Consider the following 12,505-nt stretch of genomic DNA (forward strand, 5'->3'; position numbering starts at 1 on the left):
CTATTTTTGAGCCAAGAAAAGTAATTGTTTAAGAAAATTTGAAAAGGACTAAAAAAATATCAATAAAACCACTGTTAACGTTTTAGTATATATTCCTCCCCATATGTACATTTTTATAACAGCTTTATTGAGATATAGTTCAATACCATGTTATTCACCCATTTCTAGTGTATAAGTCAATGATTTTTAATATATTCAGAGTTGTGCAATCATCACCACAATTTTAGAACATTTTCATTATTACAACAAGAAACCCCGTGCCCATTACCTCATTACACCTTTCTCCCCAACCTCCCCCACTCTCACCCTAGCCCTGGGCAACCACTAACCTATGTGCTATCATAGGGCAGTCTTTTGTAACCAGCCTCTTTCACTTAGCATAATGTTTTCAAGGTTCATTCTTATGTTGTAATGTATCAGTACTTCATTCCTTTTTAATGCCAAATACTATTCCATTTTGTAGATACACCGCATTTTATGTATCTATTCCTCAGCTGGTGGCATTTGGGTTTTTTCCACTTTTTGGCTGCTATGAATAATGCTTCTATGAACATTTGCATACAAGTTTTTATGGAGATGTTTGTTTTCATTTCTCTTGAGTACATATCTGGGAGTGTAATTGCTGAGTCATATGGTAACTACGCTTAATATGTTTTCATAATATCGATTATTTTTACATTTCCAGTGTGTACTTCCCCCATTCCCCAAATCTCAAGCAGTATTTATTCGTGGGGGATAAAAAAAAAAATACCTTCAGTTCCAAAATTTAGTTGCAACAATCAACTAGACAGAAGCTGTAAATCATTACATTTGAAATTAAGATCAGGACATAATTTTCCTCATTTACTCAATTGCTTGAATAAAATGAGGCAAGTCACCTTTCCAAGATATAAATAAGATTCAATTTTGTCTTGGAAATACCTTTATGTCCCTAAGACATCACACTGAGGTCCTATTTTAATTCAGGAAAGAAACTCTATCACTGTATTTTCAACTAAAGCTTATTTCAACTCTCTTAGACTCCTTAGTTGATCTACTAAGTTGATGTTTGTTCTTTCCCTTCGCCCCGCCTGCTAATCTGATGCAGCTTCAACAAAGCATCCACAGCAGACGTGAACAGAATGTGCTGTATCTAGGTGAGTTCTGAGGAACCTCAGATTCTGTCCAGCTCAAACCATGATTCTTTAATTCTGTGATAAACAGGGGGAAAGGAAGCAAGGAAGAGAATTTGTGTGTGAGAGAGAGAAAATACTAATATTATTATAATAATATACAAAATGAGCATTATATCAGCTTAATATCTTATTTTTGTCCTTGATGTATTTTTCCCCCCTGTGAGCAGGAAGAGAAAATGGGTCTGCAGAGTCAGTCTCTAGAGAAAGTACAGAAAAGGCTGAGCTGCTTTGTACAATGAAAGAAACAACTACAAATAACTTCCTTGGGCTGGGAAGTATATTTTCTGAGTAGGATTTGTAATTGTCTTGAACATGCCCAAATACCTGACTCTCACATGAACAATGCTGATCAAGTCCTTGGATGGATATTCCACACGGGGGTGAAGAGCTGTGTAACCACCTGAGCAATCACCCCTGCGGAACAGCCTTCCTAATATTGTCCTGAATGCCCAACACCTCCGGTCCCAGCCATCCTGGTGCAAAGGACCTACACCTTGATAAGACATTGAAACCATCCATATCCAACAGTTCTAAAATGACACTTAAGAGTATTTCAAATGAAAAATCTTAAAGGAAATTCTGCATGGGTAGAAGCCCTCTTGTTTTCCCAATAATATCTCACAGGAGATATTCAAATACGGAGACGCCAACATGCAACTCCCTCTTCATGTCTCACTCAGAGCACACAGAGAAGTGCTGCACTCTCGTCTAAACAACGTTCAAGTGAAAAATATGCTCACCTTGTCACTGTGATACAAAGAGCTATATGCTGGTATCTCAACACATAAATGATCACCACGAAGCCACTCTAGCCACATATTTATTATAACTTGCACTCATAATGAGAGAGCGTTGACCAGTTGTCAGATACTGGTCAGGGGCTCTATCTGTGTGTTTTCACGTGAGCCTGACTGTGAAGTAAGTATTAAATGGCACTCCCACTCTGCCACATTCCGTAAAAGAAAAGTAACTTGCATATGCCCAGAAACCAGCTCGTGGCAGAACTGAGGGTTTTAGAAGAGCCTGTGTGTTGCTGGTACATCATCAGGACGTCTGTGCATGTGGGCCACACATTTCCCGTCACGAGGACTTTATGAGACAAGTCAGCCATGTGGAAGAGAGCTCATTTCAAGGCAATGATTCTAGTTTCGCACCTTTCCCATCAGACAAACGCTGGAGAGCACCCCAGATCAGCAGTCCAAAGACTCAATATGTGAATATTCTGTTACATGAGGGTGGTGGGTACTCTCTAGTGTCGTGGGTAAGAGAAGTTACCCGCCTGAGTCCTGACTGCCTGGGCAAGCTGTGTCACCTCAGATAAGTTATGTGGCCTCTCTGTGCTACCACTTCCTCATGTATGAAATGGGAAAATTGACTCCTGACTCCCAGAAATAACCCTCTCCATGACCACTGGCATGTGGGCTCCATGAATGTACAAACTGCTCAGCTCGCAGCTGCAGCCCCAGCGCAGAGCAGTACCTGGCACTCAACAAATGTTGAGTGAAACTAAATGACAATCAACTTCTCGAGACCAGGGTTTTCCCTCTTTGCTTTTTTGGTTACTGCTACATCAGCAATGCCTAGAACAGTGCCTGGCACACAACGGGCACTCAATAAGTATTTATTAAATGGATAAGTGAACAAGCCTGCTGGACTCATATATGTCTGCCTAGACCATGGCTTGCATATGGCTTCTCCTGCCTTCCACACGGAATCATGGGGAGGAAACCCATCTGAGCCTACACTTGGAGCTGCTGGCTCAGCCCGGAAGGAAATGATTTTGCCCTTTCTTCTTTATGACTGGAACACATGTTCCCATCCCAACTCCCTATTTCTTTGTTAATGAGAATGTAGAAGATAATGAATAGGGAGAAACCAACAAAGTAAAAGACTAGTGACACAAAAGTTACGCCAGTTAGCAAATCAGAGAGGGATTTTTTAAAATTACAAAAATAATAATAATAATAAAGCAAATGGATTCATAGAGTGGTCAGTGGTATTGCAAATGGTTCTGCTTTGTTTTATGCCCGCATAGACTCTAGACAGACAACAGCCTCCAACACCCCAAGTGAAGTGAGGTGTGTGGCAAGGCATGGGTGGTCTGAATTTTTAAGATGACCATGAGTAATTCCTTGCCTCCCTCCCAATGTGAGCATAACTGTACTAATGGATAGAGAGAACCCAGGTGATATGAAAAAGGAGGAAATAAAATCTAGAAAGGGCAGGATCAGTAAAGATGAGGAGAACAGCATTTCCAAAGTACCTTCCACAGGCCACTTGCAGGAGATGCTGAGAACTGTGAAAAAGATGTTCTTCTGTGATTAATTTAGAGAACTGTTAGGGTAAACAAGGTTCAACAGGTTTCTCGACTGCAAGACTTACTGACATCTACAAAACACTCAATGTATTCTGAATCTCCAACATGGGGTGGGGACGGTTTCAATTACAGCATTTTCTACATATCTGGCCAAAGAATCCATATTTTTCAGAGTATCTTCCTCTTTAGGAAATTCTAGGATAGGATAATGAGGCACAAAATAAGGACAAAGAAGGCAAGGGACACAACAGAGTCAGTTGGTGGATTAATAAATTATAAGAATTAGTTTCTTCATCTCAGCATATTAAAAATGAGATGACTTTTTGGCCATTTACTTCATTTGGAATAATTTCCCATCATTCTGGCAGTACAATTACTGTCATGAAATTATGGACACATAATTAGTTCACAGACAATAATAAAACCATTTATCACACTAACAAGGACAGCACAGTAAATTTCCAGGCTAAAGTTACAGTCCTTTAATCAGTGGCAGCTACAGATACAAGCGCAGAGCTTCCCCCTGACCCACTGCGCTGGAAGGAAAACATGATCTGTTAAGAATCTTCTAGTTGATCTCAAAGGGAAAGTTTGCTTTTGAAATTTAAAGGAAAGAAAAAAAAAATCAAGCTCTTCCACAAAATGTTTTGTTCTTCCAATTGAGCTGACTCCAGGCTTATGAATGGACAAACACTAATTGAATATTTTCACTTTAGTTGAATACTGTCCTCTGCTGGAATGTGCATATAGTTTCTAATATGTCCTCCAAGTGTACAAAAACGCATAGTCTAGAAGGTCCATAAAATACACATGTTAACTATTTTGAGTTAGAGCACTTGAGTTTCTGTCCAAATTCTTTTGCTTATTGATTAACTTCAGTCCAACTGGCAACTAGGTATACTGACTTGGCTGTCCCCCAGTCGCATCAAACTCAACCTGTCTAACACTGAGTACAGTTTTAATCCTGCTTCCTTAAGGCCTTTGCCATCCAAGGACACTCCAGGAATGGAGGGATGGCCCTTCTCCCTCACTACTGACATCCTACACTTTCAGGACATCTGTCCCCATCTCTCCAATCTCATTACACTGTTATGGTGCAGACCTCCTTCTGCATTACTTTCAGCAGCCCTCAGCCTCTCCAATCCACACTCCACACTTGCACAGAATGACCTTTCTAAAATAATAGACTAGCCTAATTTGTTTCAAACAGCTCCTCAGAGCTGTCAGGGTAGAGTTCCAGTTTCTTGCCTTGTGTACAAGCCCTGCTGATCTGCCTCCCTCTCAAGCCTATGTCCCTGGCTTCTCTCTCTCTCTCTCTCTCTCTCTCTCTCTCTCTCTCTCTCTCTCTCCTGGACAGCAAAATAACCTGCATTTCCCTCAATGCATTATCTGGTTCAGGACTCTGTATTGCATATATTTCCACTGTCTAGAATTCCCTTCCCTCTGTTAGAGAGTAGCTCCAGGTCACCTCCTCCAGAAAGCTTTCCCTGACCACTCTACCATTACACTCCACAGAGTTCTCATAGTGCCCCAGGCATCTGACTCCTATAGCACTTATCATCAAGTGCTGAGACAGTCTGTTTTTCTGTCCTAATCTCAAATTGTCAGCCCCTTAAGGGCAAGAACTTAGAATTTAAGTACATATTTAGATCTTAGTTTGTTCTAAATTAGTTTGAAGGTGGATTACACGGAAAGAAAAATACATGACATTTAAAATTCAGAAGTTGATGTTTTAAAAAAAAGGAAAAACAAGGGTGAAATTCAAGAAATAAAGGTAATTCAAAAATGCACTCAGCACAATAGTATTGTGATAGCATAGTACGGTGTCAGATGGTTGCTGGACTTATGGTGATCACTTCTTCAGGTATATAAATGTTGAATAACTATGGTGTAACCCTGAAACTAATATAATATTGTATGTCAGCTATATTTTTAATAAAAATCTTTTTTAAAAAAATTAAAAATGCACTCAGCAACACCATACACATTTGCAATGGGCAGGCTAGAAACTTAGCTCCAACCTTTTATCAGCCAACTAGAAGCGAGAGACCTGATCAGTTACAGTTAGAGCCGTAAAGCAAGCCAAATGCGGAGAAGAAGCCAGCGTTCCTGACACAAGACCAGAAAGAGGTTTCCCCTACAGGTCTTCAGGAGAAAGTGTGGAGTTACCCACCATCTCCTTGGGCAGGCAGGGCGAGCTGCAGTTCCCTCAATGCAGCCAGCACATCGCCCACAGGTGAGAACAGTGAGGGCAGCTCCACAGGGGCTCGGGCTGGTGCAGCTGGGGGAGGTGGCACTGGGGAGGGGCCACAGACTCCCGACAACTGGCCACAGTCTTCCTTCTCCAAGGTGACTTTTTAACAAACACGGGGCAATGATTTTAAGAGTATGCTACGTGACAAACACATGGAATGCAACTGTTCTATGTTGCTAATTACAAGCAGAATCAAAGGTATTAACCAGCTATTAACACTGGTAGTTTAAGAAAAAGGATCTTGTCCTAGTTTTTCTCCCCAACTCCAGCATCGAGCATGGTGGTGTGCTCTGCCCTGACGGACAGGTGTCCCTTTCCATTAATAGATATTTTGTATATCTATCCTGACATTAAATAGATGACATGCCCCCAGCCCTAAATACATATACAACTATCCTCACATATAATTTCAAAAACTAAAAACAAGACTCTAAAATATAAAGCAAAAGGAGATTGATAATAAGATAATATGCATTTCAAGTTATAAAACTTTAGCCCTAACTACCCTAGAAGACAAAATGATGTGGTCAGATTCCTGGAACTACTGTGTTTTAGAAAATAAAACAAAAACAAACAAACAAAAAAATCAGAATCCATTCCATACAACAAGTACAGGAACATTCAAGAATAGAAGTAAGAATGCTCCCTAGAACTAAAACTTGTGTGTATTACTAGTAGGACTCACTAACATGTCAGACTTATTTGTGTATGTGACAAGGAAAGAATCTGAACTGAAGTACAGGCTGCATGCCCAGATAAATGGCCAAGTTAAAAAAAATGAGCAAGTACTCTGTCCCGGCAAAGCAGCTAGGTGCTATATACAAGTGTGGCATCGACGTGATTCCATGTGCAATGATGTAGAAGAGCAGTGACAACGTGTTATAAGAATTATACCTCTCGTCAGGACCCCCACCTCGAGCAGACTTGTACCTTCAGTCCCTGAAGCTCCCTCAGGACAACCCTGGTTCCGTAGGACTGTCTGTACTGTGAAGAACATCCCACATCCCCACCCCTCCCTCTATAGGCGAGTAGATCTCCCCGACCCTCATGACCACAGAAACACCTTCACAACCTCCATCATCGTTAAGACCCACTAGCCCAGCACAGAGTAGGGGTTCCAGGAAGGTGGAACAAGCAAGTGATGAAGAACTCAATGGAATGAACAAACTGACCTTGCGAATGAGGGGAATAATCTGTGTGTGTCAGGAGTGTGCCCTGAAGATCAGGAATGGGGGAGGACCAGGGCCCGACAAACTGCTCTCAGTAAATGGTAATTGAATAAAAAGCGGAAAAACACAGCACACTTCATTTGACGCTGTCAGAGGACCCAGGGGACATATTGTATCCCACAACCATGATCTTGCCTCAAAGTCCCTTGGTTCCTGCTCAGCTTCACCACACACTTCAACCACCAGAGAGCTGGTTAGGCCTGCACACTTTCTGGTTTCCCCAAGTGGAGAAGGAACATGCTTACCTTCTTTGGTTTCTGCACCACTGGAGGGCATATCTGGTCTTTCCTCTGGCCTGGCTTCTTGCTCTTCAAGAGTCTAAGAAAGCAAGAAGAAAAAATCACTGAATACCATTTGAGGCTTCAAGTATGCAACAAAGAGATGAAAATCACAGTCAAGGATCTCAGAGCTGGGACAGGCCAGGGGCATGGCCCGGGGAGGTTGGGAAAGAGAGGCAGTACCCAGGATGACAGTGAGAGATGTAGTGGGGAGCCCGGAGGCTTGGGCCAAAACTGTCCTGAAATTAATCCTCTGCTGCTTCCCGAGGTCACAACATTAGAAGGTTCTCAGGAACATAGTGCATGAACCAAAAAGGGGACAGATAACATAGTCTTGAACTGGAAGGAAGGGCCACTGTTTTAAGCATCTGACTGCCTAGACCAACCCCATCCATACCCTGAGACATAGGGCTCTTGGGGGCCCAGATGATGGGGTAGGACCACCATCAGAGGGAGAGCCCAGGATGAGTATGGGCTGCAAGCTGGCACTGTCTGAGACTGAGTTTGTGAGCCTTAAAAAGAAGCCACCCTCTTGGGACACAGTATTTTTTTTCAAATGGATTCCCCACAGCCAGTGAAAATGTGAAGAAACATGGAATTATGTGTTGATGAGTCAAATGGTAAGCCAGCCCAAGACTGTATCAGCATATATTTCAAAACAAATTCCTGGGCAAACTTGGACAGGCAATTCTACAACTGACAGACCCCTGAGGCCCCCGAGCATGTGATTAAAGCTCAGTGTCTCAAGAACTAAACTCTTAGCACTCTGATTAACAGGAAAAGTTCTGTTATGAGGAGAGAACTAAAACATGATCAAAAGATATAGCTAAAATTTTGCCTATTATTTAATTTCCTAATATCTACCTTTACAGCTTGGATATACAGCATCAACCTAGCATTTTTTAACATTTAATATTTACTACAAATTATCAGTCCACCAGTGCCAGCTGTCGTAGAATGTGATAACATGAATTCTTTACAATTTGGAACAAATATGGCTTCTCAGTGGGATCACCTGAATGGCTCTTGGATATGGGAATGCAAACTCAGGTTTCCACAGCAAGATTTTATTGTTGTTGCTCTAGAAGTCTGCAGAAAACTAAGTAATGCCCAAACCCTGAGACTGAAGATGCCTCCTTCACTTCACTCCTTCACTGAGGACATGCTGTGGTTCACTGAAAATAAATTAGTCTCTCACATCAAAGTCATATATAAAAACAGACTTTGAGACATCTAAGATTTAATAAAGCATGAATACTTTATTACTATACATAATCTCATATTCGTAACCACGAATTGCAAAGCTTTAGTGTGGACAACCTATATCACAATTACCACCTGCTTACATTTAAAATAACATCTAGCCAAGTAAAAAAGTACCACAAAAAAAAATTTAAACTCAAGAATACCAAAGAAACATTTTTGTCGGGCAGGTAAGAATTAAAGACTTTGAATGTCCTAAGAATCTCAGCCCTATTCCCTATGGGTCTCCCCACTCACTACGCAGCCACACAACTTGGGGTAGGAAGCCAAAAGAGGGGTGCTGACACCTCAAACACAAGGCCATTCCATTGTAACTGATCCTTTTATCAATGTTTTATCATAAATAAATTTTCTCGGTGTTTTTCATAAAATGAAAATCTCCAAGTAACTGGAAAGCAATTTCCATTTAGTCTTTGTTATTATAAAGTCCACTACAATAAATTATTCAAGCATCTCAATTGACTCCTCCTAAATTCTCCCCCACGGTCACCAGTGCTATCTCCAATGTATAAGAAATCACAAATCCAACCTAAGAAGTTGGACAATTTAATATTGAAAAGAAAGTTCAATAATTTTTGTTATACACAGAGCCTGCTCTATCTTTTTCAGGGGTTTTGTCACTAGGTGCCGTGCTGCATTCAGAGCATCTGTTCTACAGACACACATGTGGCTGAGCTCTGCCCCGACGGAGCTGCAGGGAGTAGAGCTCATCCCGAGCAGTGCTGCTCGCATGGCCAAGCTTCTGCCCGGCTGGGATGTCCACCTCTAGGGGCATCTACAACTGGGGAAAACCACAGGGACTGCTAAAGGCTTAGGATCTTTACATGACAAGTATCCTTACGCAAAATGAGGAAACACCGTATGCCAGGAAATTATACACTACATTCCCTAAAACCCAACTAAGGGATGTCGTTCATAATCTGAAGAGCATGTTTCATTTTAATTGTTTAAATAAAATCCTACATGGAGTAAGCCAACACTAATGTTTATTTTATATATAGTGTTTCTGGCTAAATCTTTCATTTTATGAAGCAAACATTTTACAAAAACCTTGATATATAATGATATGAGTTTCCTTAAATGTTTACTCTGTAAAGACTATACAGTCTTGAAACCTGTGCCTTTTTAATGGGTGTGCTTGAGAACACAGGGGTCATGGGATCTGCTGAGCGAATCCATTACACCCCTGAGCACTGTCAACTAGACTGACTCAAGCCCTTTTCCTCAAAATAACACTTTGCTTAATAATAATTAAAAGATATAAATATTCTTTATATTCTTCCAGATTCCACATAAAAATAAAAATGAAGATGAACTATTTGAAACGCTGACATGGGCATGCTATGCTAGCACTCAATGCTGGTGTGTGGCCCATGGTGGGAGGGGAGAAAACCTCTTTGAAAAAGTACTGGTTTCGAATGACCAATCCCCATTCAAGAAGAATCTGCACACAGGACAAAGGCTTCACTACGTCTAAGCCATAAGAAACTCCACATGTAGATTGTATACATGGGAAACAACCATAAATGCAATTACTTTAGATGAGAATTATAATACAACAAATACATTCACAGAAAATATCCAATATTAGAATATTAAAACCCAACATTGGCAAGGGCTAGCTCATGAAAAGTAAAGGAAACAAGAACATTATATAAATTACTATTTTCTACTGCCCAAATATTACAGAATGATCTTCATTCTACTGATGTAACAGTTTCCAATTCCATGTCCCCCAAGGTTCTATTAGAAACACACTGTTCCCCAAACAACGAGTGCTGCCTGCACCCTCAAAGAGTGTGGTATCGTATGCCAGAACACTGGGGCACAAACCTTGATGAGAAAGGCTCTATCCCAAAAGTATTTCCTGAAGAGTTTAATATCTGCCTCCAACAAATGCTCAGCTGTGTGGTTAAACGTCAGGATCAGCGTTTCTGACGAGTGAATATACCGCAGGAAGGCATCTTCGCTGAGCTGCACTCGGGAGAAGTCTGGGGAACGTCTGCCCTGCAAACTGAACCGTCACAAATCAAAACCCATGCACAGCTTCAGAGATATCGACCCCAAGATCCCAGTACCCTTGTTGTCCCTGATATAACAAATCCAACCGGCAAAACGAGCCTTGAAAGCCACCTACTGACAGTAAGTACACAAGATCGTGTAAACATATCCTAATAAAGCGGTACTTCTTTTTCCACCTGGAGAAGATGTCAGCTGAAAAGTCATGCACATATATTGTATACTTTAAAGATTTGTGTAAATAATAAAACAGTACTGACTTTTAAACATAGTACTTTACCTCAGTATTTCATTCTCCTTCTCAATCTGAAAAGATGCCTTTTGCTTTAATGGGGCCACATGCAGTAGCAATTAGCTGGTAGCCAACAGTTTATTAGGTGGTTACAGTGGAAAACAGATATGATCTCCAGGGAACATGGTGAGGTTTCGATGTTACAAACAAGTGAGATATTCATAACACACTGGTCCACTGTTGTAAATCATTTTCTCATGCAAATTAAAACATGCATAAATTTGATCATGTTGTATTCTTGAATACATGCATAAACAAAGGAACAATATTCCCAAACTAAATTCTTGAATATCAGCTTATTTTCTGTTCTGTTTTGGCCGAGAACAATTGCACATTTATTAGCTATATGTAGTTTCCATATTCTGGATGGCTTGTAAGGTCATGTCATAGCAACAGTAAAACAGCCTCAGGAGGAAAACATGAGTGACTCCCAGATAACAGCCCACCTCAGCATGTCACATCCCGACAGAATGCTCCCAGATTCCTCACATCACAGAACTGCCTCTTTCCTCTTCTTCCTTGGCCTCCTTTTGTTAATGAATGCTTGCTTTACAAACATACAGTGTACTTCTCATCAAGTAAATGTTATCTCCACCATACAGAATGACAAAAAGAGATCATAAAGAGCATGTGTACTCTAAGATGTGGGGCATCTCCCCAAACTCTTGACACCAGTTACTGGCAGGGACTCCAGAATCTTCCAGGAACCAAGTTCTTATGCCAAAGACAAGCCACTGAGGCAAATGGACTCTGAGTCTTGACAACCACCTCAGTGTTATTAATTTAGAAAATGAAAGCTCCCTCTCAGAATTTAGCTTTTTCTTCTAATCCATTTCATGAATGGATTTATTAGAAGTGTAAACTTTTAAAATACATAAAATCTTCTGGTCTTGGATCCAGTAGAAAGGTACAAAGCTACTAAGGAAGAAGAAGTCAGCCTCCAGGACCTTGCTGGAACACTAACTATCCACCATGACTAAAGCAAAGGAAGCAGTCCTGCCTTACCCATTCTGGCCAAGAGCATGGGGTCACATTAGAGCAAAGAAAAGGGCAATTCCCTATGGATGGGCTCTTCCCTTGGTTGGTGGTCATCTGACCAAGTGAGAAAAAAAACAAACAAACAGAAAGCTCTGACTTCTACTCCAACATCCATATATGCATCATATAACCATAAATTAATTATACTGAAATCTATGAAATCTATACAAGAAAAAAACAGTCCACTAATACTATAATAATGCTGACAATATTAATATTTGTGTAGCACTTTGGGAAAGTAATTTTCAATGTATTCTCCCATTTAACTGTTGTTTTTTTAATCACATATCAAGTGAAGAAAATCACTATATGTGAATCCTCCTTTCGTAAGGTAAGAATGACCAATCTGAACCATTCTAAGTAACAAACAATATATTCATTATTCATTCAAAGTGTGGATATCATCATAAAGATAGAGAACTTTACAGTTGACAAATTATTTCTCTTAGATTATTTTACTAGATCCTGATAACCACCCATTGGATAAATAGTATCTTAAGGTTTACCTGTTATTAATTGTTTCAACAAAAATTTATATTCTTTCAATGAATGTTACATGCTGAACACTGCAGTGGGTAAAACAGAAATAGTTTCAGCCTTCAAATGATTTTAAGAGGGAGACATATATGAAACAGATGAT

General features: G+C 40.4%; 1 protein-coding gene across 1 annotated transcript in view; it reads right to left on the reverse strand.

The window, feature by feature from the left end:
* ARHGEF28 (Rho guanine nucleotide exchange factor 28) overlaps positions 1-12,505 on the reverse strand; it is a 289,872-nt gene that overhangs the window by 140,830 nt on the left and 136,537 nt on the right. Inside the window, exons 6-7 of the mRNA XM_019728118.2 lie at positions 10,350-10,530; positions 7,221-7,293 (exon numbers count right to left, since the gene is read on the reverse strand). Of these exons, the coding sequence (XP_019583677.2) occupies positions 7,221-7,293; positions 10,350-10,530 (254 nt within the window). The remainder of the gene's footprint in view (positions 1-7,220; positions 7,294-10,349; positions 10,531-12,505) is intronic.

The sequence above is a fragment of the Rhinolophus sinicus genome, linkage group LG03, assembly GCF_036562045.2.
Source record: "Rhinolophus sinicus isolate RSC01 linkage group LG03, ASM3656204v1, whole genome shotgun sequence".
NCBI lineage: Eukaryota > Metazoa > Chordata > Mammalia > Chiroptera > Rhinolophidae > Rhinolophus > Rhinolophus sinicus.